Source organism: Oncorhynchus kisutch, linkage group LG17 (genome assembly GCF_002021735.2).
Source record: "Oncorhynchus kisutch isolate 150728-3 linkage group LG17, Okis_V2, whole genome shotgun sequence".
In the NCBI taxonomy this organism is placed as follows: Eukaryota; Metazoa; Chordata; class Actinopteri; order Salmoniformes; family Salmonidae; genus Oncorhynchus; species Oncorhynchus kisutch.
In genome coordinates this window covers 23,687,214-23,711,210 of record NC_034190.2, presented here as the reverse complement: position 1 = coordinate 23,711,210, position 23,997 = coordinate 23,687,214, and the positions used below count along the sequence as shown (strand labels likewise).

Below are 23,997 nucleotides of genomic sequence, written 5' to 3'. Positions count from 1 at the left end.
TTTCTCCTCCCCCTCTTCCTCCATCTCCATCTCTCTGCTTATCCTGCTATTGTGACAGCAGCGTGCTGTCCGTCCATACACTTTGAATTGTACTTAACTCTACCCAGCTAATGAATATACTGTAGTGCACCCACAATGGAGCGTTGAAACCTTAGTTCTGCTTGTGTCACATTTTCCTCCTGTAACTAGACTCTATTAACTGTGGTTCTTCCCCTGACTGAGAGCTTGCTCCTTTTAGTTCATCCATTGAGAGTGTTTTACTAAGGACTGAGAAGAGCAAGCTATTTAAACTGAGGATTATGGAACAATTTCAGCACTCCCCTTCCCCCAGTAAACCAGTCACTCATGTCGTCTATTACCAGAGAACGGGAGCCTTCTTTTCTCTCTCGCATCGGTCTAACACTTCTCTACACAGACAAAAACAAATATTAACAAGGATTGAGTTGTGGAAAGCAGTCATGCAGACTTGTTAATGGCGTTAGGACATCAGCAGACTTTGGGGATGATTTGACGAATGACTCTCATTTGTAGTACCCTGAAGGGAAAGATCATGAGCTCGTCTTAGCCTGCTTCATGTATAACACAATGAATATGTAACATTATTCATTAAACACATTAGATTAGGATTAAAAACATTAGAGAACATTATTGTAAGCCATAAGAACAGCACCAAAGAATATCAGAAACATTCCATAATAATCAGATGTGATAGTTTATGTCTGATATATGCAATGTGTTTTGAGTTAACCGTAGCAAGAGCAGTGGGGGGTCAAGTGGAAGGGAGGGCATGTTGAGAGAGACGATCACTTTCACTGGAGGTCAAGTGGAAGGGAGGGCATGTTGAGAGAGACGATCACTTTCACTGGAGGTCAAGTGGAAGAGAGGGCATGTTGAGAGAGACGGTCACTTTCACTGGAGGTCAAGTGGAAGGGAGGACATGTTGAGAGAGACGATCACTTTCACTGGAGGTCAAGTGGAAGGGAGGGCATGTTGAGAGACGATCACTTTCACTGGAGGTCAAGTGGAAGGGAGGGCATGTTGAGAGAGATAGATGCGTTCACTGGAGGTCAAGTGGAAGGGAGGGCATGTTGAGAGAGACGATCACTTTCACTGGAGGTCAAGTGGAAGGGAGGGCATGTTGAGAGAGACGATCACTTTCACTGGAGGTCAAGTGGAAGGGATGGCATGTTGAGAGAGACGATCACTTTCACTGGAGGTCAAGTGGAAGGAGGGCATGTTGAGAGAGATAGATGCTTTCACTGGAGGTCAAGTGGAAGGGAGGGCATGTTGAGAGACGATCACTTTCACTGGAGGTCAAGTGGAAGGGAGGGCATGTTGAGAGAGACGATCACTTTCACTGGAGGTCAAGTGGAAGGGAGGGCATGTTGAGAGACGATCACTTTCACTGGAGGTCAAGTGGAAGGGAGGGGCATGTTGAGAGAGATAGATGCTTTCACTGGAGGTCAAGTGGAAGGGAGGGCATGTTGAGAGAGATAGATGCTTTCACTGGAGGTCAAGTGGAAGGGATGGCATGTTGAGAGACGATCACTTTCACTGGAGGTCAAGTGGAAGGGAGGGCATGTTGAGAGATGATCACTTTCACTGGAGGTCAAGTGGAAGGGAGGGCATGTTGAAAGACGATCACTTTCACTGGAGGTCAAGTGGAAGGGAGGGCATGTTTGAGAGACGATTACTTTCACTGGAGGTCAAGTGGAAGGGAGGGCATGTTGAGAGACGATCACTTTCACTGGAGGTCAAGTGGAAGGGAGGGCATGTTGAGAGAGATAGATGCTTTCACTGGAGGTCAAGTGGAAGGGATGGCATGTTGAGAGAGATAGATGCTTTCACTGGAGGTCAAGTGGAAGGGAGGGCATGTTGAGAGACGATCACTTTCACTGGAGGTCAAGTGGAAGGGAGGGCATGTTGAGAGAGATAGATGCTTTCACTGGAGGTCAAGTGGAAGGGATGGCATGTTGAGAGAGATAGATGCTTTCACTGGAGGTCAAGTGGAAGTGAGGGCATGTTGAGAGAGATAGATGCTTTCACTGGAGGTCAAGTGGAAGGGAGGGCATGTTGAGAGAGATAGATGCTTTCACTGGAGGTCAAGTGGAAGGGAGGGCATGTTGAGAGAGATAGATGCTTTCACTGGAGGTCAAGTGGAAGGGAGGGCATGTTGAGAGAGATAGATGCTTTCACTGGAGGTCAAGTGGAAGGGAGGGCATGTTGAGAGAGATAGATGCTTTCACTGGAGGTCAAGTGGAAGGGAGGGCATGTTGAGAGAGATAGATGCTTTCACTGGAGGTCAAGTGGAAGGGAGGGCATGTTGAGAGAGATAGATGCTTTCACTGGAGGTCAAGTGGAAGGGAGGGCATGTTGAGTGATTGACGCTTTCACTGCATTTCTTTTGCTGTTGCATTTCAGCCCTGTCACACACCAGCAAGTATATGCACACACCCACACGTACGCACACACAAACACACACTCATCACACAATGAAATGAGCTCAATATCTGCCCATCAATGTCTGGCCATTCACCATCGAACGGGCAGACACAGAGACACATGCACATGTACAAACCACCACACGGTTCTCTCTCCCCTTTGCTCCCTTCTGTTTGATCTTAAACAGAGATTAACAGATGCATTTATTCTGCCTATTAGAAATACAAAGCAGCAAACACATTTAATACATTCTGGTGCAGTTTGGGAATAGCTTTGTTAATTCTGGAACAGTTTGGGAATAGCTTTATAGCCTGAGCCATTAACTTGACACTTTCAGCCAAAGAGTTCTTAGCATTTTTATCTGAGTCTAAGGGTGAGATAGAAAGTGGTTTATAGAGGGAATGTGGAGAAAGTATGTATTTTCCTTTGGCAGAAACTCACCATTCTGTATATTTTTGAGAGTAGTTTTAGAAGGCAAAAAGTGGCCCAATTTCTGGGACGCTGTTTCCAATATGCTCAGCATGCCGGAGAGGAAAATGGTTTCTGCTTGACAGGCAGGTTTCTGCTTGCCTGTCCATCACTCCACATAACACTCAAAGCAGCACCATACCATATCCTTACACACACTTTTACACACACACTGATATGAGAGGGAGATCTTGAGTACCTGTCAGTGGCCCTGTGAAGCAATCGTTTTTAGGGCTGCTAGTGTGTGTGTTCCTGTGAAGCATTAGCTGTTAGGGACGCTAATGTTTTATGTAATGGCATGTCTGACAGATCCTCTGAGCTCTGGCTGAGCTGAGGAGAACACACACATATAGAGCCTATCCATCACAGCGACAGGATGAATCAGAGGTCAGAGACCTCGCTGCCAGTTAGAGGGACTCCCATCAGAGGTCACTGATTTGAGAAATGCTCCGGCGTATACAGAGAGAGGGGAGGGAGGGAGGAAGGCGGGAGAGAGAGAGAGAGAGAGAGAGAGAGAAGATTCATTCAGCATGACTTAACCCTCTTAAAGTATAACAGTATTTCATTTCAGATGCACGTAGGGAAAATATCCTGTATGTTTCCTTTCAATATCTTGCAGGTTTGTTTGGCAGGTTTTGTCAGATGATGTCAGAGGATGTGACATCAGGAATATAGAGCTGATAGTGGTATTGAGTTTTTTTCTCTCTCCAAACTTATTAAATGATTATGCAAGTTTTCTCTGCGTGATTAGACAATACAATATGACTGGAATTATTGAACACATTTGTGGTCAATGTGAAAAGCTACACACACAAAGACCAGCAGCAAACAATAACCTAGACACTGCATCTAACTCTGAGAGAAGAGACTTTCATTACAGGTCCTGGGTCAGTGTGATAACAGAGGTTATGAATGTGATTCTCGGTGTCTCAGAGCCTCTCTGATTATAGAATAGAGAGATGGAAAGAGAGAGAGAGAGAGAGAGAGAGAGAGAGAGAGTGAGAGAAAGAGAGAGAGAAGGGGAGAGTGAGAGAAAGAGTGAGAGCGAGAGTAACAGAGAGACAGAGACAGACAGAGACACACGAGAGAGAGAGAGAGGAAGAGAGGGAGAGAGAGAGGGGGGAGAGAGGGAGAGAGAGAGAAAGAGAGAGAGAGAGAGAGAGAGAGAGAGAGAGGAAGAGAGGGAGAGAGGGAGAGAGAAAGGGTAAATGAGAAAGTGTGATAAGATAAGGAACAGAAGACATCTCCTCCATCTCTATTCCATAATAGAGAGGTGGTCTGATGACACACTAAAATATCAATTTTATCTCAGGCACAGATGAGTGACAGGTGTCAGCTCAAGCCCTCCTCCCAGAACACCTCACAGATATTCTCTTTTTTTCCCTCCTCTCCTCGATGGCTGGATGCCGATAGGGGACGGAGATATAATTGTAATTCTGAAAATCAATAGTACTGAAATCTCCTGGACTGAAAAGGCTCAGTGAAGTAATGTAGTGCTGTCATTCTCTGTGTGTTGGAGTGATAAGGTCCCTGATTTGTATCATTTCCTAGAGTCAATCAATATGCGTGCGGCTCATTCTCTCCTTCATGGTCCTGCAGCTTGAGTGCTCACTCTTTAATTCTCCAATTAAAGAAGAAAATAATGACTGGTATTACGATCAGTAGTGGCCTCTGGGTAAAATCACTGTTGAAGGCAAGCCAGGAAAAAGCCATATTGCAACCTATGTTGTGATAATTGCGTTGTTTGCTCTATAAGCCGTTCGTTCATACACCACCGTGATATACAATAAGGCAGAGACAACAAAAAGACCACAGTCACACAGTTGCAGAATAAACTCAACTACACATACCTTTGTTTCATCACAAAACCAGAGAGCAACATCTGTCCAGTGAAGTCCGCAAAGCAAATATTGCATGTAACAAACAGTTAAATGTCCTACAACATGGTCAAGCAAGTTAATGTTTGTGACAGTTTACTAAACAAATACTGATTTACAAGCACGGAGTTACCGCAAGACAGCACAAAGACAACATGAGCACTGTTTCTGCTATTCCAGCACCATTTACACTAAAACACTTAAACATCATCAAATCAACATGGCTATATGCTTAGTTTAATAATGTGTGTGTGTGTGTGTGTGTGTGTGTGTGTGTGTGTGTGTGTGTGTGTGTGTGTGTGTGTGTGTGTGCGCGCGTGTGTGCGTGTGTGCGCATGTGTGCGCAAATAGAAGAACATGTTGTTCTACCCTACTTGTAGACTAGATCATATGCCAATGCTATCCTCTTCTTTTTCATGTTGGCAAAACGTTCCATGACTGTCATACAATGTTACACGCATTTAGTTTTTGATGTCCTAGACTAGGCTACCTGGCTTAAATGCTTTCTAGCCTAATTTCCTTGCATGGGCAATAATGACCCAGCTAAGTTAGCTAGCGAGTTAACTTGAGCCTACTATATCAAGGGCTACCCTACATACTGAACTTCAATCGTCTCAAGCCAGTGGTACAATATATTAATTTATGGTTAGATCAGAATCACCGTTATAATCATTGGCCTGTATGGAGAATTGAATCAAAAAGTCTAAATCCCTATCTCAGCGGTTTACAAACTAGGGGTCGTGACCCCATGTGTAGTCGCCTGATATGAAAATGGGGTCACGGGAGAAATTCCAAAATCCCCCCAAAATTAAAAAATATATTATCTTTGTGTCTCAAAATCATTGTAATGTTTGTTAACATAAAAAATTGAGATGATTGAAATCTAAAAGATAAAATTCAACCAGAGTGTGTTTAGATCATGGGAAACGGCAGCACTTAACCTTTGCACTTGAATCATTCTGATTCAAGTGCAACAGTCAGGAGACCAAGGTGCAGCATGGTATGCGTACATTCTTCTTTTAATTAAACAACACTGAACAAAACAACAAAACGAACTAAACGTGAAGCTAATACGAATAGTGCAGACAGGCACCTAAACATAGAATAAGAACCCACAAACACCAAAGGGGAAAAGGCTACCTAAATATGATCCCCAATTAGAGACAACGATAAACAGCTGCCTCTGATTGGGAACCATATCAGGCCCCCATAAACATACAAATACCTAGACCTACAAAACCCTAGACAATACAAAACCTAGCGTATCCACCCTAGTCACACCCTGCCTAACCAAAATATAAAGAAAACAGATATATCTCAGATCAGGGCGGGACTGGGGATCTTCGCTGGAGACCCCGGACTGGGGACCGTCGCAGGAGCCTCCGGACTGGGGATCGTCACTGGAGGCTCCGGACTGGGGATCTTCGCTGGAGACCCCGGACTGGGGACCGTCGCAGGAGCCTCCGGACTGGGGATCGTCACTGGAGGCTCCGGGGTTGGGGATCGTCGCTAGAGGCTCGGGCTGGGGATTGTCGCTGGAGGCTCCGGACTGGGGATCGTCGCTGTAGGCTCCGGACTGGGGACCGTCGTTGGAGGTTCCGGACTGTGAAACGTCGCTGGAAGCTCTGGACTGGGAACTGTCGCCAGAAGCTCTGGACTGGGAACTGTTGCCGGAAGCTCTGGACTGGGAACTGTCGCCAGAAGTTCTGGACTGGGAACTGTCGCCGGAAGCTCTGGACTGTGGAGGTCTGGTGCGTAGAGCTGGCACAATGCGTCCTGGCTGGATGCTCACTTGTGCGGGACACTAGCACAGGACGCATTGGGCTGTGCAGACGCACCGGAGACACAGTACGCAGAGCCAGCGCAGGATATCCTGGTCCAAGGAGGTGTACTGGAGACCAGGAGCGCTGAGGCGGCACCATCTGTCCTGGCTGGATGCCCATTCTAACCCGGCAAATGCGAGGAGCTGGAAAAGAGCGCACCAGGCTATGAATGCGAACTGGAGACATCGTGCACATCACTGCATAACATGGTGTCTGACCAGTCACATGCTCCCCACGGTAAGCACGAGGAGTTGGCTCAGGTCTCCAACCTGACTCAGCCGATCTCCCCGTGCCCCCCCCCAAAAAAACATTTTATTATGGGGCTGTCTCTCGTGCTTGTCTCGTTGGTACAACTCCTAGTAATATCGCCGTTCCACTTTCGCTGCCTCTATTTCTTCCTTCGGACGGCGATACTCCCAGCCAGCGTCCAGGGTCCTGCTCCTTCCAGAATCTCCTCCTATGTCCATTTCCCCATAAAACGCTGCTCCTCCTTACCACGCTGCTTGGTCCTTTTGTGGTAGGTTCTTCTGTCCTGTCCGTCGTACGAAGGAGACCAAGGTGCAGCGTGGTATGCGTACATTCTTATTTTAATTAAAGAAAGAACACTGAACAAACTAACAAAACAACAAAACGAACAAAATGTGAAGCTAATACGAATAGTGCAGACAGGCAACTAAACATAGAATAAGAACCCACAAACACCAAAGGGGAAATGGCTACCTAAATATGATCCCCAATCAGAGACAACGATAAACAGCTGCCTCTGATTGGGAACCATATCAGGCCATCATAAACATAAAAATACCTAGACCTATAAAACCCTAGACATATAAAAACCCTAGACAATACAAAACCTAGCGTATCCACCCTAGTCACACCCTGACCTAACCAAAATATAAAGAAAACAGAAATATCTCAGGTCAGGGCGTGACACCTTTCGAGCTGTCATGTGACCGAATTCTGCAGACAACACCAGTCTCAACGTCAACAGTGAAGTGGCGACTCCGGGATGCTGGCCTTCTAGGCAGAGTTGCAAAGAAAAAGCAATATCTCTGTGTGTTCTTTTGCCCATATTAATCTTTTATTTTTATTGGCAAAGTCTGAGATATGGCTTTTTCTTTGCAACTCTACCTAGAAGGCCAGCATCCCGAAGTTGCCTCTTCACTGTTGACATTGAGACTGGTGTTATGCGGGTACTATTTAATGAAGCTGCCAGTTGAGGACTTGTGAGGCGTCTGTTTCTCAAACTAGACACTCTAATGTACTTGTCCTCTTGCTCTGTTATGCACCGGGGCCTCCCACTCCTCTTTATATTCTGGTTAAAGACAGTTCTGGGAGTAGTACACAGCATTGTACCAGATCTTCAGTTTCTTGGCAATTTCTCACATGGAATAGCCTTCATTTCTCAGGACAAGAACAGACTGACGGGTTTCAGAAAAAAGTTATTTTTTTCTGCCCATTTTGAGCCTGTAATCGAACCCACAAATACTGATGCTCCAGATACTCAACTAGTCTAAAGAAGGACAGTTGTATTGCTTCTTTAATCAGCACAACAGTTTTCAGCTGTGCTAACATAATTGCAAAAGGATTTCCTAATGATCAATTAACCTTTTAAAATGATAAACTTGGATTAGCTAACACAACGTGCCATTGGAACACAGGAGTGATGGATGCTGATAATGGGCCTCTGTACGCCTATGTAGATATTCCATAAAAAAATATGCTGTTTCCACTACAATGGTCATTTACAACATTAACAATGTCTACACTGTATTTCTGATCAATTTGATGTTATTTTAATGGACAAAAATGAGCTTTCTTTCGAACGGTAGTGTACATATGAGATGAGTAATGCAAGATATGTAAACATTATTAAAGTGGCATTATTAAAGTGACTAGTAATCCATTTATTAAAGTGGCCCCATTAATTAAAGTGGATGAAGCCATTAGCCGTGGTATATTGGCCCTATACCACAAACCCCAGAGGTGCCTTATTGCTTTTATAAACTGGGTACCAATGTAATTAGAACAGTAAAAAGTATATATTCTTTCAGCCAATCAGCATTCAGGACTCTAACTACCCAGTTTATAATGATTGGTAAGTCATTTTAAGATAAGCAGTACATACGTGTATGGAGTAAATGTAATTAAATTATCATTATAAAAATAAAATAAAAACATTTCATAGAATCGATCTAATCAATTTGTCCCAACTCAAACTTGAGTTGAATCACCTCTTGACCCAAGAGCATTCTGGGAACAGCGGATGATTGATAAGCTAATCAATAACAGCACTGAGTTATAACACAAGGTTAGCAGACACTTTCTGACTGGGGTACATGTCTTACGCAGATAAAAACCCAACCAAAGCTTAAAGGAATATTTCAGGTTAAAGTGATAGTTCACAAAATTGTTCATTCATTTCAACATTTGGTAGTAGTGGCTAGGTAAACAAACCAACCCGTGAATTGCATTCTGTTCTTGTCATATACACTATTTACAAGGTCAGGAAACAAGTATTTAATCTTGTAATTTTTGTGATCCAGCACTTCAATAACAGCAGTCATCTTCTTGTTTCAATTTGTAGTAACACGTACAGACTTAATTGCTCATTACTCTAGTCTAAAATATGAGTTACAACTCCCCCCATCAGATGCGCTTCCAGTCTGCTGCATTAACATGTTGCTTGTTGCCTGGAGTGACAGTGAAAACAAAAACAGTCAGAATGTTGAAACCAACACAAGCTGACACACACATATGGGTGTCAACAACAACTAAATGGATGCTCACAAACAGTACAATAATTGAAGCAATAAGACAATTGAATGTCCTGTCCTCATCTCTCCTTGTTACACCCTGATCTCTCCTTGTTACACCCTGATCTGTTTCACCTGTCCTTGTGCTTATCTCCACCCCCTCCAGGTGTTGCCCTTCTTCCCCACTTATCCTCTGGGTATTTATACTTGTGTTTTCTGTCTGCCAGTTCGTCTTGTTTGTCAAGCTTTCCAGCGCTTGTCCTGTCAGCGCCCGTCTTTTCCCAGCCTCTCATTTTCTTCTCTTCCTGGTTTTTGACCCTTGCCTGTGTTGACTCTGTACCCACCCGCCTGACCCCTCTGCCTGTCCCTGAGCCTGCCGGCCATCGTGAACCTTTACTCCTACTCCAGATTATCAACCCCTGCCTGCCTTGACCTGTCGTTTGCCTGCCCCTGTTGTTACAATAAACATTGTTACTTCACACAGTCTGCATTTGGGTCTTACCTTGATTCCTGATACTCCTCCTCTCTTCAATATTCTCCTCCTCTTTTCCATCTGCTTTTCATTTGCTCTACTTTAAACCTGCAACTTCACCTCTTTCAGGACAAATCTGGTCAAATCTTCAACATGCAGTAGTTCTATTCAAGGTGTCATGTAGAAACAGCTGGCACTGAAAATACCCCACCAGATCTAATGGTACATTCAGTCCCTATGACGGAATTATGACACATCTTGAGTTAATTCCATGATTCTACCTATTCCCGATTCTGATGTGAAAATTGTCCCCATAATATATTCACAAATATCAGAGAAAGCGGGAGAGACAGAGGAAGAGAGTGAGAAAGTAATCTGAAGGAGAGGAGGCAACTGAAAAACTTTAACACAAGGAGCTGTGCTACAGACAGACAGTTGCTGGGACGTGTGTTCATCCCTCATGGATTTGTTCTTATACAGCTCTTCCAAACGTAGCCTGATTAGACCAGCCTGAACACTGCTCTCACCATAGACACATTCAGTGTGGTTTAACCAGGCTTTGCAAACGTGCCCCTGGAGCTTGAATGGAGCTAGTGCTCCTGCATGGCCAATGACTGTTACTTAAGGGGATGGAAAGATAACGGACGTCTCTGGTAATTCCCATCAACGGGTGCCGGGACACGGCCCTGTGGACAGATCCATCACCATGTCGTGTTGGATGGACGGAAACGTGCACACTTCCTCCCCTTCCTCTTCTCTTCTCTCCCCCCCCTGCCCCTCCTTCTAGACTCAGCCGAGCAGGATTGCTTCCCCTCCCTCCTCTACCCTTCCCCTCACCTCCCCTTCCCCCTCCCTCTTCTCCTCTTCCCCCCTCATCCCCTTCTCATCCTATCTGATCCCTGCCACATAGACCCAGCCAAGCGAGAGTGTCTGATCGCTGCTCTGTTAAAGTGGTCAATCAAGCCCATCAGCAGACTCATGCAATCCATCACCACAGCCGTTAGGTACAAATCCCATCACTAGTCAACACCCATTCACTACAGCTATTCACTAAGGCAGGAACAAATCCCATCACTAGTCAACACCCATTCACTACAGCTATTCACTAAGGCAGGAACAAATCCCAGTCTACTGAATACTTTTTCCTGCCATGCATATGCTGGTGCTGGCATGTTACAACAACTAATCATGCCTAAGGAAGGATACTGGGAAACAGGACGGAGGCAAGACATTGACATATAAAATATCTGTAAAGACAAAGACTATTTCTAGTAAAACCATCTTAAAAATTCAATACAGGCAATGATAGCACTGTCGATCCAGATTTTTGAATGCCTCTCCCAACAACACAAATATCCCTGTCAGATTTCCAAATAGACGTAACTCTTCAGAGCACTAAAGCAACTTCAAACCCGTCCTCAGAGTAACTCTGGCCATGTAAAGCAATTTGCCAGTGGGTCATCTCAGTCATTTCCTGCCTTTAGAAACAGTTTCCCAAGCAGCTCTACAGCTTTACAAAACAGTCCTGGGTTCAAAAACTATTAAAAATCTTTCAAACACTTTGACCGTTTGCTCTAGCCTGCCTGGAATGCCAGATGGAAGGGGGTGTGCCATTCTGGAATGATTCTATTGGTCCATTTAGCATGGCAAGCTCAATCAAGCACATAGAAGGTATTTTAAATGATTTCAAATCATATTTGAACTCAGGTAGGTCTACTACAAAGCTTGTTCTCCTATGAAGGGGCTGCAGATAGACTTCCTACAGTTCCCAGAGCGAGGATAGCAGAGTAGTGGAGCTATAAGTGGAGCAGATAGACTTCCTACAGTTCCCAGGGAGAGGATAGCAGAGTAGTGGAGCAGACAGAGAAGAGTTCCCCAAAGGATCAAACCTCAGGTCAGGCCAGGCCTTAGTTACATTCCACAGATACAGTCAGTGCCCTTCAGTGGTCAGCTCCAACTATGACCCCTGGCCTCTGAAGCGATTGAAAACCTGGAACAGTGCATGGTGGGGAAAGATGGAGGATGGGGATGATTAATCACATAAAACGCATGCGGACACGTACACGGATGCACGCAGACACATACACACACGGACAAATGCAGGCACACACACACACACAGTGTCAGATCCCCAGCGCCTGCAGTCATGGGTCAGGGTTGTTTGTGTTCTTTTGATGGTAGGGAAGGTTCGGGGTCTAGTCATCAATTAAATACTTTCCAATTAAAACACCATAAAAGATTGCAAACTGTGCCGTGAATAATTGCCCGCTTCCCAGCTTCTCCCTGTTGAATTTGAATAAACAAAACTGTAATGATCCATGCAGTCAAAAATGTAGCAATGTCCACCAAGGACCACTATGGACCATTATCATTGACTTTCTGCCCCAAACGAAGGTCAAGTACACACACACACACACACACACACAAACACACACACACATATTACTGTCTTCCATGCAGGGTTTTATTGGTCCAGGGAGACAGACTGAGTGTTGATAAAGGAGAAAGAAGCATTGCCCCCAGGACACATCATAAGTGGGCCACCAGGCGTGTCATCATAAGTGGACCACCAGGTGTGTCATCATAAGTGGACCACAAAAGCAGTCCAATAGAGGAGCACATCAGGGTCAGGTCACCTTGAATTGTCATGAAGTAGAGGTCGACTGATTAATCGGAAAGGCCGATTAATTAGGACCGAAAAATCTGTATTTTTGGGCGCCGATTTGCCGATTTAATTTTTTATTTTTTTAATATATTTTTTTATATACCTTTATTTAACTAGGCAAGTCAGTTAAGAACACATTCTTATTTTCAATTACGGCCAAGGAACGGTGGGTTAACTGCCCCGTCCAGGGGCAGAACGACAGATTTTCACCTTGTCAGCTCAGGGGATCCAATCTTGCAACCTTACAGTTAACTAGTCCAACGCAATAACGACCTGTCTCTCTCTCGTTGCACTCCACAAGGAAGACTGCCTGTTACACGAATGCAGTAAGCCAAGGTAAGTTGCTAGCTAGCATTAAACTTATCTTATAAAAAACAATCAATCATAATCACTAGTTAACTACACATGGTTGATGATATTACTAGATATTGTCTAGCGTGTCCTGCGTTGCATATAATCTGACTGAGCATACAAGAATACAAGTATCTAAGTATCTGACTGAGCGGTGGTAGGCAGAAGCAAGCGCGTAAACATTCATTCAAACAGCACTTTCGTGCGTTTTGCCAGCAGCTCTTCGTTGTGCGTCAAGCATTGCGCTGTTTATGACTTCAAGCCTATCAACTCCCGAGATGAGGCTGGTGTAACCGAAGTGAAATGACTAGCTAGTTAACGCGCGCTAATAGCGTTTCAAACGTCACTCGCTCTGAGCCTTCTAGTAGTTGTTCCCCTTGCTCTGCATGGGTAACGCTGCTTCGAGGGTGGCTGTTGTCGTTGTGTTGCTGGTTCGAGCCCAGGGAGGAGCGAGGAGAGGGACGGAAGCTATACTGTTACACTGGCAATACTAAAGTGCCTATAAGAACATCTAATAGTCAAAGGTTAATGAAATACAAATGGTATAGAGGGAAATAGTCCTATAATTCCTATAAAACTACAACCTAAAACTTCTTACCTGGGAATATTGAAGACTCATGTTAAAAGGAACCACCAGCTTTCATATGTTCTCATGTTCTGAGCAAGGAACTGAAACGTTAGCTTTCTTACATAGCACATATTGCACTTTTACTTTCTTCTCCAACACTTTGTTTTTGCATTATTTAAACCAAATTGAACATGTTTCATTATTTACTTGAGGCTAAATTGATTTTATTGATATATTATATTAAGTTAAATTAAGTGTTCATTCAGTATTGTTGTAATTGTCATTATTACAAATAAATAAATAAAAATAGGCAGATTAATCGGTATCGGCTTTCTTGGTCCTCCAATAATCTGTATCGGCGTTGAAAAATCATAATCGGTCGACCTCTATCAGGAAGCCTAGTGGTTAAGAGCATTGGGCCATTAAACGAAAGGTCACTAGTTTGAATCCCTGAGCCGATTAGGTGAGAAATCTGCCAATGTGCCCTTGAACAAGGCACTTAACTCTAATTGCTCCTGTAAATTGCTCTGGATAAGAGCACCTGCTAAATGACATAAAATAACGTGTCAATGACAGAGTTGCACCACAGGCTCTTCTGAGAACACACACAGGTGAGGTGGGGGGCTTAATTCCCGAGACACTTCCAGTCTCTGATTGAATGGTCAAAGGTCAACAGTACAGAACTGAAGCATGTTTGGAGAGCCTGCTGCTCCGGGCCTCAACAGGTTCAGTCAATATAGATAGATACAAAGTTAATTAAACTAAAATCTTTTTTTTTCACATTTCAACCAAAGATCGACGGAATTCTATTCCATTTGAAGTAGAATTCACATTTCATTAAATCTTAATAAACAAATCTACCAAAATTAGATGTTGTGTGAAGTGAACTATGTAAATAACCATAAAATACCTGCTATATCATAGGGCCACGCAAAAATGACAATACACCATAATGCTGACACAATTATATGGATTAATCATAGATATATATATATATCGAAATATTAATCACTTCCAGAAAATATTCACAGCAATAACAGATTACACTTAAAGTGTTATTTCAATCAAAGATAATGTGATTGCAATAGATGGTCAACAGGCATGGAGACAGTTCACAGTATTGTAATGCTGGTTGAGAGTTACCGGAGTTCCTCAGTTAAAGTTGACTGTTAATTCACATGAAACAGAGCTGCCTAGGGACCACTTGGCTGTGCTGTGAAGGGGCTGGGGGTTTAATAGAGGATTATAGTGCTGTGTGCTAAGAGACTGAACTCCCGGACATGCCCCTTTACGGCCCTGCTCTCGGCCTACAGTATGTGGACTACTGTATGTGGATTTATGGACAACGGTAGTGCTACAGTTTAGGGAATAGGGTACCATTTGGGATGCAACCAAATCAACCAAATCGATAACCTCATACTCTTCCATACACAGTGTGCTCGGTATAGGATCTCAGCATAGCATCCTCTCTCTCCTCTCCCACTGCTCAGAATGCTTGACATGGCATGATGGTATATACAGATGTAGGATCTTAATTTGAGCAAAGTTTGCTACAGCAGGAAAATAATCTTGCTGCAAAAGGAAACGTGAATTACTATGTGGATTATAATGAATGGACATTATATAGGGGTTGATACTTTTTTCATGAGGGAAAATCAAGTCTGAAATTTCAAAGCGGAAATTACAATCTTCAGATGCCTTTTTAAACCTCAAATACACTTCAAGTTTTACATTTCTTGCATTTCAGGAAAGTTGTTTTGCAACAGGGTGATCAAATTAAGATCCTACATCTGTATTTGTCCCAATAAACGGAAAAGAAAATGGCTGACAAAAAATAGAATGCCATTTGTGTTCAATGAAAGGACAGCATCACAATTGGACTGGTTTCTGTTCTACACTGATGTAATGTACTATTGTCTAACAAGGCTGAAATGTAAACAGTATTTTCCAATACACAGATCTTTTTGTGGCATTCCCAAAGAGTTTGGTCTGCTTGGTGTTTTCATTTTTGCCATGGCAAAAATATTGCGGTACTGGTAAGCCCCACTAACAATGGTGAGAGGCTGGCCAAACGTAGTGCACTATACAGGGAATAGAGTTCCATTTAGGATGCAGCCTGTCTGTATCTCTCCCACTGCGCCAACTGCTTGGCATGACAGGCCCTGTCTCCAGCCTGTTAAACATGATGGTGTTGTAGTAATATGCCTGGCCTAAAGTAGTGCACTATTTAGGGAATAAGGTGTAATTCAGGACACACTTTGTCTGTCTGTCTGTCCCTCAGGAACAGAGCCTCCTCATTGACCCCTTAGAGGAAGTGAGACTTGGCTGGGAAACATGCGCGCACACACACACACACACACACACACACACACACACACACACACACACACACACACACACACACACACACACACACACACACACACACACACACACACACACACACATCTGCCAGTCACAGACAGCTATGTGTTGCAACAATAGGAGCCACCCTGCTACCAGTCATGGGGCCAGAGAACATGCTGTTCACACTTGCTGTCAGTCAACAGAGTATCAGCAGCAGTTGCTCCGCTGGGAGCAAAACCGCCTTAAAAGAATGTCAGATCTGTATTGGAACTGTCTTGATCAGAAGTAAGATGCACAAAAATACATAGCAAACACACCTACACATGAACCCAGTAGGGCATCCACAAGCAGAGACACAAACACGGAAACACACATCACACATAACTCCCAACTAAACCGACAAAATAACACAATCCTTTTAAATCCTATGGATTAGAACAATTCAAATAATAAGGACAATTTTAATTAAATTCTGTATCCATAGTGACCATATTCATTTGTGAATGTCGCCCTCCCGGAGAGGCGCGCGCTGTATTATATCACCGAACACCTGCATAAACTGTTCTTCAGAGCGAGCGCAGTGTTATCCAGGTCAAGGCGCGCGCCGCTCAGACAAGAGGCTTATAGAGAGGAGACAAGAGCTTTTAACACGAAATAAAACCGTCAAAGTTCAACGGTAATCCCTTTAGGTATGGATAAACCCGACTGTCTGGAAAATAATCATCTAGGTTTAGTGGGGCGCAGACAGGGAGAGAGCAGATATCCAGGTGTAGAATTCAACTCACAGTAACCAATTCGCAACTATAAGACAATACAATCAAAAGAGTATACTGTCTTTACGGTTGACTGAAATAGGGCTACCTTTTTACAAAGCCAAAAGACAAATTGAATTGCTAAATGTAGGATATAAATTACAGACTCATTTCTAATCTCAAAACCTGGAGCCAATATCATCATGTTAAAAAAAAACGAATCAATTTTAATATAGATTAAAAAATAAATCCTACAATATTCCGTTGTATTGAATTGATCAAAATCAAAGCATTTCCACAAACGTAAAAGCAAGTAGGCCTATACCTGAATCGACGAACATTTTTAGGGCGGGGAATCGGTTGAAGACCGTCAAATTGGTAATTTCGTACTATTAGGCCTATGTGATTTCAGGTTTCATCTTCAAGCTTTACATCTTTACTTGTTTGAATGAACACAACAAACTTTTAAAACATATTTTCCATCCCACTGCAATTATGTGTTCAATTAGGACGCATTCTACCCGGCTGTGTTAAGGTGCGTAAAACAGCCGTCTTGAATATCAGAACCATGAACCCTGTTCTGAATGAGAAAATCCACTTGATTATGTTTCTTCTTTTGTTTGATTGAAATTCACAGGTGGAATTCTGTGCGAGAGGAGGTCTGTGCGAGAGGAGGTCTGTGCGAGAGGAGGTCTGTGCGAGAGGAGGTCTGTGCGAGAGGAGCCCTTTATACTGGGAAATGTAATTTTGCCTATTAAATTGTGATTTAACGTTTATAGTAAACAGGTCATGCATTGTTTTATATGTTGTATCTGAGATGTTTGTGGTGTTCACATCCTACAAGATAGTCTAGCGGTATCCTTAAAAAAGCCCATAATCATTTCAGCAAATTTGTAACGCTAACTTTTAGATTACAGTTAGATTAATTGAATTATGATTTATAAATGTTGCTAGAAATGTGAATTGTATAGGTTCTGAGCACTCTCAAATTATTATAATGCTGAGGAATTAATTAAAACCTCACTCTTAATCATTTTATATGATATCTTATTGTAAAACACTTTATAGGCCTATCTATATGCCTACATCTTAAGCATAGTCTAATGCGTCATGGAAGTTTTCAGACTCATTTTGGATAATGTGTTAAGACAATACCCCATCGACAACTAACAATAATGACATGTTTTCTGAATTTAAATTTAAATTGGCTACGCAATTACATTTTATTCAATCAGGCCGATAGAAAACAACAAGTAAATGAATTAGCTTGATTAGAATAATTTTAGTTTGATTAACGGTCGTTTTGCGTGAGGATTATGCAGATGGTATAATGCAAACCAAGTGTCAATAGGACAGTTATAAGAGAATCCCGTTGAATAGGTCTATTTCGTGAAATCTAAAATGTGTGGAGAAAAACGTCCTGTTTTAACTTGCATATTACGCTGCAGTTAAGTTCAAAGGAAATGCACCGAAAACCATCCATTTTGTGTATGTTTGCGGGTATGTGTGTGTTGCGAACTGTATATTACACACCTTTTACTTACATTCTCTTTTAACACCGGACAGTAAAGTCTGACACAGTGCTACCGTAGACCTGATATCAATACCGTCTTACTCTCATCTCGAAGGAATAAACACTTATTTTGAGTTGTGTATTGAGAGCGAGTGAGTGAAATTAGAGAATCGCCGCTCAGTCCCAGTAAGAATAAAAGGCTGATTCATGTAGGTGCATGATGTGGTAAACTATCTGGGTTAGTGATAGGGAACAGAAGGTTAGGCGACATACTTTGAAGACACTAGGCTACTCTCCTAAAGGTCTCTGCAGAATTCACACGACAGCTGAACGCGCGCGCGTGTGTGTGTGTTTTGTTAGAAATTACAATATAGCCAACTTGGAAAGTTACTTTGTTTGAAATATTAAGTGGCATTCTTTTATATATCAGATAAAGTGTGAGTTACTTTTTAACAAAACGTTGGTGCTTGAGAAACCTGTGCTTTTCTTTCCACTCAATGGCCTAGCATAACTTAAATGTTATCGCGTTATGCACCCTTTGAGATCAGCAAGAATTAGCAGAGTTGTACTGATCACGCACGAAAATCTCTCCTCCATGTTGTGTCTAATATGACTGCTATGAGTGGGATAATTCTTGTTGTGGCGGACTGAAAGGAAAAACGGCTACTGACAAAATCAAAAGGAGCAACTGAGAATTTGAAAGGTTTACTACCGTGTAGCCTTCAGACGCACCTGCCGCTGGTTTTGGTTTATGGCGCCACCATGAGACGTTTTGTTGGAACTGCACCAACATCTTCTCCGTTTTCAGCTCGGGAAATTGTTTTAATTTGACACTTTAAATGTGTTATTTCTTTTAGATATATGTTTTTTTTATTGGTCAGACAAAGATGAAATCCTTATTAATTCAGTCATTTAGAAAATGTATTGCACTAATTCGTCTCATTAGTTGGACCTGTCCATAACCCACAGTGATAAAATAGAAACGCATAATTGATATATAGTCTGTTTTAAAAACCCACGCGCAGACATGTCTCAGTCACGATAATGTGGAATTAAAAAGTTGTATTTCCTACCAACACCCTGATACAGGACGACGGAATGTTTTTATGCAATGCTTATTATGCACCGGACATGAGCCTGAAGTGAAGAGTTGGCATCAACAGTTCTGTCAGTGAGGTGCATTTCATAAGAATGCATTTTTACACATGTATTTGTAGTACAATATGTAATTGAAAAACTACAAAACACCGAGACAACAATGAAACGACAAAAGTATTGACAAACACAAACAAAAGCACCACTCACCAAGTAAAACGCTGGCGTCAGGAGTAACACCGCACACCAACACGTCGCCTGCATTCTTCCTGGTCTCAAACTTCCACTAGTTTCCCTTCGCTGGCTCTTTGTCTGTGAAGACCATAAATCCACACGGTAACCGCTTTTACACAACGGTCAAGACCCTCAACATCCTAGGCAAAAATGAAAGTATACACCCCATGACCACAGAACAAGCTTAGCCTACACTTGGAGACAGATATTGGACGAGAGGGGGAAACAAATAACGATTACATAGGAATTAATCCTGAGAGCAGGGTTGAAGCAATCTCATAGTTAACTGAAAGATGAAAATTCGATTCAAAGCAATCACAAAGGATCAGTCCTTGATTTGATTGTCTTCCTGCCTGCCGTGCGCGTGAGGCTCGATGAGCAGTTCCTTACCGAAAAGGAGAACAGTTGAAAGTAGTCGGATAAATAACGGACGCTTTATAACCGAGCCTCTGGAAAACGCGCGCCTATTACACATCTGGGTTGAGAGAAACTCCGTCGCTCTGTCCACACAGAACATGAGAGAGAGAGAGAAGAGGAAGGAGGGGAGGAGAGGAGCGAGGGAAATATTAAAAAACGGGGCGAGATCGGTCCGAGACGAAAGAATCACAGAGTGCAGTCTTTAAACAGCCACTAAAGCTCGAAAGAAAAGCTTTTCATTTACTGACGTGTGGTAGTGGTTGATAGAGATAAACGAGCCGACATTCACAGAGAGCCACAGTGTGTATACAGCATGACTCCAGGACAAGCACACTCACTAGGCTATAGCACCAGGTCCCTTCCTCACTGTCTAAGCCTAAGGACAGAGCACTGCAATATAAACCAGCACGGCTGGACAATGACATTGTTTTATTGTTTTCTAATAGGCCATAGGCTATGTAAGGAATTTTATCTAACCTAATGCTAATGTAAAAAAAAGGGCCTATATTTAGTAAGAGTCTAAAAAAGAATTACATTTAGTCTGAGAATGATTAGCCTACATTGACAGAAGTTCTAAATGTTCCCTTATTGAGGATGTTCAAGACCTGGTTAGGGTTAAGCAGAACACTTTGAACTCATTAAAGGTGGGCAAAATAAGTAGCCTACTCGAGGGATTCTTTGGACATGGGGTCTTATTACAGTACCAGTCAACAGTTAGGACACATCTACTCATTCAAGGGGTTTTCTTTAGTTTGGACTTGTTTCTATATTGTAGAATAATAGTGAAGACATCAACATTATGAAATAACACATATGGAATTGTGTATTAACCCAACAAGTGTTAAACAAATCAACATATATTTTACATTTGAGATTCTTCAATGTAGCCACCCTTTGCCTTGATGCCAGCTTTGCACACTTTTGGCATTCTCTCAACCAGCTTCATGAGGTACTAGTCACCTGGAATGCAAGTCCATTCTATGGCAAGAACAGCTCAAATAAGCAAAGAGAAATGACAGTCCATCATTACTTTAAGACATGAAGGGTCAGTCAATCTGGAAAAAAAATAATGTTTAAAGTTTCTTCAAGTTTTGTTGCAAAAACCGTCAAATGCTATGATGAAAATGGCTCTCATGAGGACCTCCACAGGAAAGGAAGATCCAAAGTTACATTTGCTGCAGAGGATAAGTACATTAAAGTTACCAGCCTCCGAAATTGCAGGCCAAATAAATGCTTCACAGAGTTCAAGTAACAGACACATCTCAACATCAACTGTTCAAAGGAAACTGCATGAATCAGGCCTTCATGGCCAAATTGCTGCAAAGAAACCACTACTAAAGAACACCGATAAGAATAGACTTTCTTGGGCAAAGAAACATGAGCAATGGACATTAGACCAGTGGAAATCTGTCCTTTTATCTGATGAGTCCAAATTTGGTTCCAATCCTGTGTCCTTGTGAGACGTAGAGTAGATGAACGAATGATCTCTGAGTGTGTGCTTCCCTACTATGAAGAATGGAGGAGGTGGTGTGATGGTGTGGGGGTGCTTTGCTGGTGGCACTGTTGGTGATTTAGATTTCAAGGCCTACTTAACCAGCATGGCTACCACAGCATTCTGCAGCGATACTAGGCCATCCCATTTGGTTTGCGCTTAGTGGACTATCATTTATTTTTCAATAGGACAATGACCCAACACACCTCTAGGTTGTGAAAGGGCTATTTTACCAAGAAGGAGAGTGATGGTGTGCTGCGTCAGATGACCTGGCCTCCACAATCATCCGACCTCAACCCAAATGAGATGGTTTGGGATGAGTTGGACTGCAGAGTTTTTTATTTATTTATTTAACCTTTATTTAACCAGGTAGGCAAGTTGAGAACAAGTTCTCATTTACAATTGCGACCTGGCCAAGATAAAGCAAAGCAGTTCGACAGATAAAACGACACAGAGTTACACATGGAGTAAAAACAAACATACAGTCAATAATGCAGTATAAACAAGTCTATATACAATGTGAGCAAATGAGGTGAGAAGGGAGGTAAAGGCAAAAAAGGCCATGATGGCAAAGTAAATACAATATAGCAAGTAAAATACTGGAATGGTAGTTTTGCAATGGAAGAATGTGCAAAGTAGAAATAAAAAATAATGGGGTGCAAAGGAGCAAAATAAATAAATAAATTAAAATTAAATACAGTTGGGAAAGAGGTAGTTGTTTGGGCTAAATTATAGGTGGGCTATGTACAGATGCAGTAATCTGTGAGCTGCTCTGACAGTTGGTGCTTAAAGCTAGTGAGGGAGATAAGTGTTTCCAGTTTCAGAGATTTTTGTAGTTCGTTCCAGTCATTGGCAGCAGAGAACTGGAAGGAGAGGCGGCCAAAGAAAGAATTGGTTTTGGGGGTGACTAGAGAGATATACCTGCTGGAGCGTGTGCTACAGGTGGGAGATGCTATGGTGACCAGTGAGCTGAGATAAGGGGGGACTTTACCTAGCAGGGTCTTGTAGATGACATGGAGTGAAGGAAAGGCAGCCAACAAGTGCTCAACATATGTGGGAACTCCTTCAGGACTGTTGGACAAGTATTCCAGGTGGAGCTGGTTGAGAGAATGTCAAGAGTGTGTAAAGCTGTCATCAAGGCAAAGGGTGGCTACATTGAAGAATCTGAAATATAAAATATATTTTGATTTGTTTAACAGTTTTTTGGTTACTACTTGATTCCATATGTGTTATTTCATAGTTTTGACGTCTTCATTATTATTCTACAATATAGAAAAAAGTAAAAATAAAGAAAAACCCTTGAATGAGTAGGTGTGTCCAAACTTTTGACTGGTACTGTATGTGGAAGGTTCATCTTGCACACCACAGTTGCAAAGTTAATTCAAGGCTGTCTATGTGTGCATGCATGTGCACATACCATGAAGTGAAAAAGCATTTGCCCACTTTTACATTTTCTCTACTTTTGCATATTTTTGATACTGAATATTTTCAATCTTCAACCAAAACCTAATATTAGATGAAGGGAATCTGAGTGTTACATACTTATTTAATTCATAATCAAAGACAGCAAATGGCCCCTGTGTGAAAAAGTAACTACCCGCTTCCAGTCAATAGCTGGTTGTGCCACCTTTAGCTGCAATGACTCCAACTTAACAATTCCTGGAGTTGTTGATCAGTCTCTCAAATTGCTGTGGAGGAATTTTGGCCCACTCTTCCATGCAGAATTGCTGTAACCCAGCGACATTTGTGGGTTTTCAAGCATGAACAGCTCGTTTCAAGTCCTGCCACAACATCTCAATTGGGATTAGGTCTGGACTTTGGCTAGGCTATTTCAAAACGTCCAATGTGTTGCTCTTTAGCTATTTTCATGAAGACTTGATTGTGTGTTTTAGATCATTGTCTTGTTGCATGACCCAGCTGTGCTTCAGCTCACAAGCAGATGGCCTGACATTATTTTTAAATCTCTCTATATTTTTTTATTTAACCTTTCTTTAACTAGACTTCAGAACAAATTCTTATTTACAATGACGGCCTACACCAGACAAACCCAGACGATGCTGGACCAATTGAGCGCTGCCCTATGGGACTCTCAATCACAGCCAGTTGTGATACAGCCTGGATTTGAACCAGCGTCTCTGTAGTGAATTCATTGTTCCTTCTATTAAGGCAAGTCGTCCAGGTCCAGAGGCGGCAGAACATCCCAAAACCATCACACTACCACCACCATGCTTGACCTTTCATATGAGGTTCTTACTGTGGAATGCAATGTTTGGATTTCACCAGCCATAATGGGATGTAATGGGGCATCATTTTTGGGACGTTATTTGTAAACTCAGGTTCCGTTTATCTAATAGTAGGTGTTGGTTGAAGATCTGATAACATTCAATATCAAAAATATGCAAAAATTGAGAAAATACTTTTTCACGGCACTGTGTTGCTGTTATTGTGCAGTATCAAACTATACATAAACACACTGTCAGAGCACAAGGTTAAAGGAGTATGCAGCACATGCTGAGTGTGTGTTTGTTGCAGGCAGTATAGACAGATAGCACTCCTCTTCTTCCTTCCAAACGCTGTCCTAGAGGAGGAAACAGGAGAAGAGAGAGGAAAAGAAAAGACAGGGAGGGTAGTTCTGGTTTAATAAATCTGCGCTTGTCTCAGTGCTACAACATTGCAGCGGTCTACTACTGTCCCTATAACTCAGCCCTGGCCCTGATGGATTCCTG

General features: G+C 42.5%; 1 protein-coding gene across 2 annotated transcripts in view; it reads right to left on the bottom strand.

The window, feature by feature from the left end:
• The window catches only part of LOC109907363 (neurexophilin-1), a 39,894-nt gene extending 19,966 nt beyond the window's left edge, over positions 1–19,928 (bottom strand). Inside the window, exons 1-2 of one of the 2 annotated variants that reach the window (XM_020505288.2) lie at positions 19,753–19,928; positions 19,339–19,440 (exon numbers count right to left, since the gene is read on the bottom strand). In XM_020505288.2, coding sequence (XP_020360877.1) covers positions 19,339–19,392 — 54 coding nt within the window. In that variant the 5' untranslated portion in view covers positions 19,393–19,440; positions 19,753–19,928. Of the gene's footprint in view, positions 1–19,338 lie in introns of both variants that reach the window. The other variant, XM_020505289.2, reaches the window with a different exon arrangement.
• Positions 19,929–23,997: the final 4,069 nt, after the last annotated feature.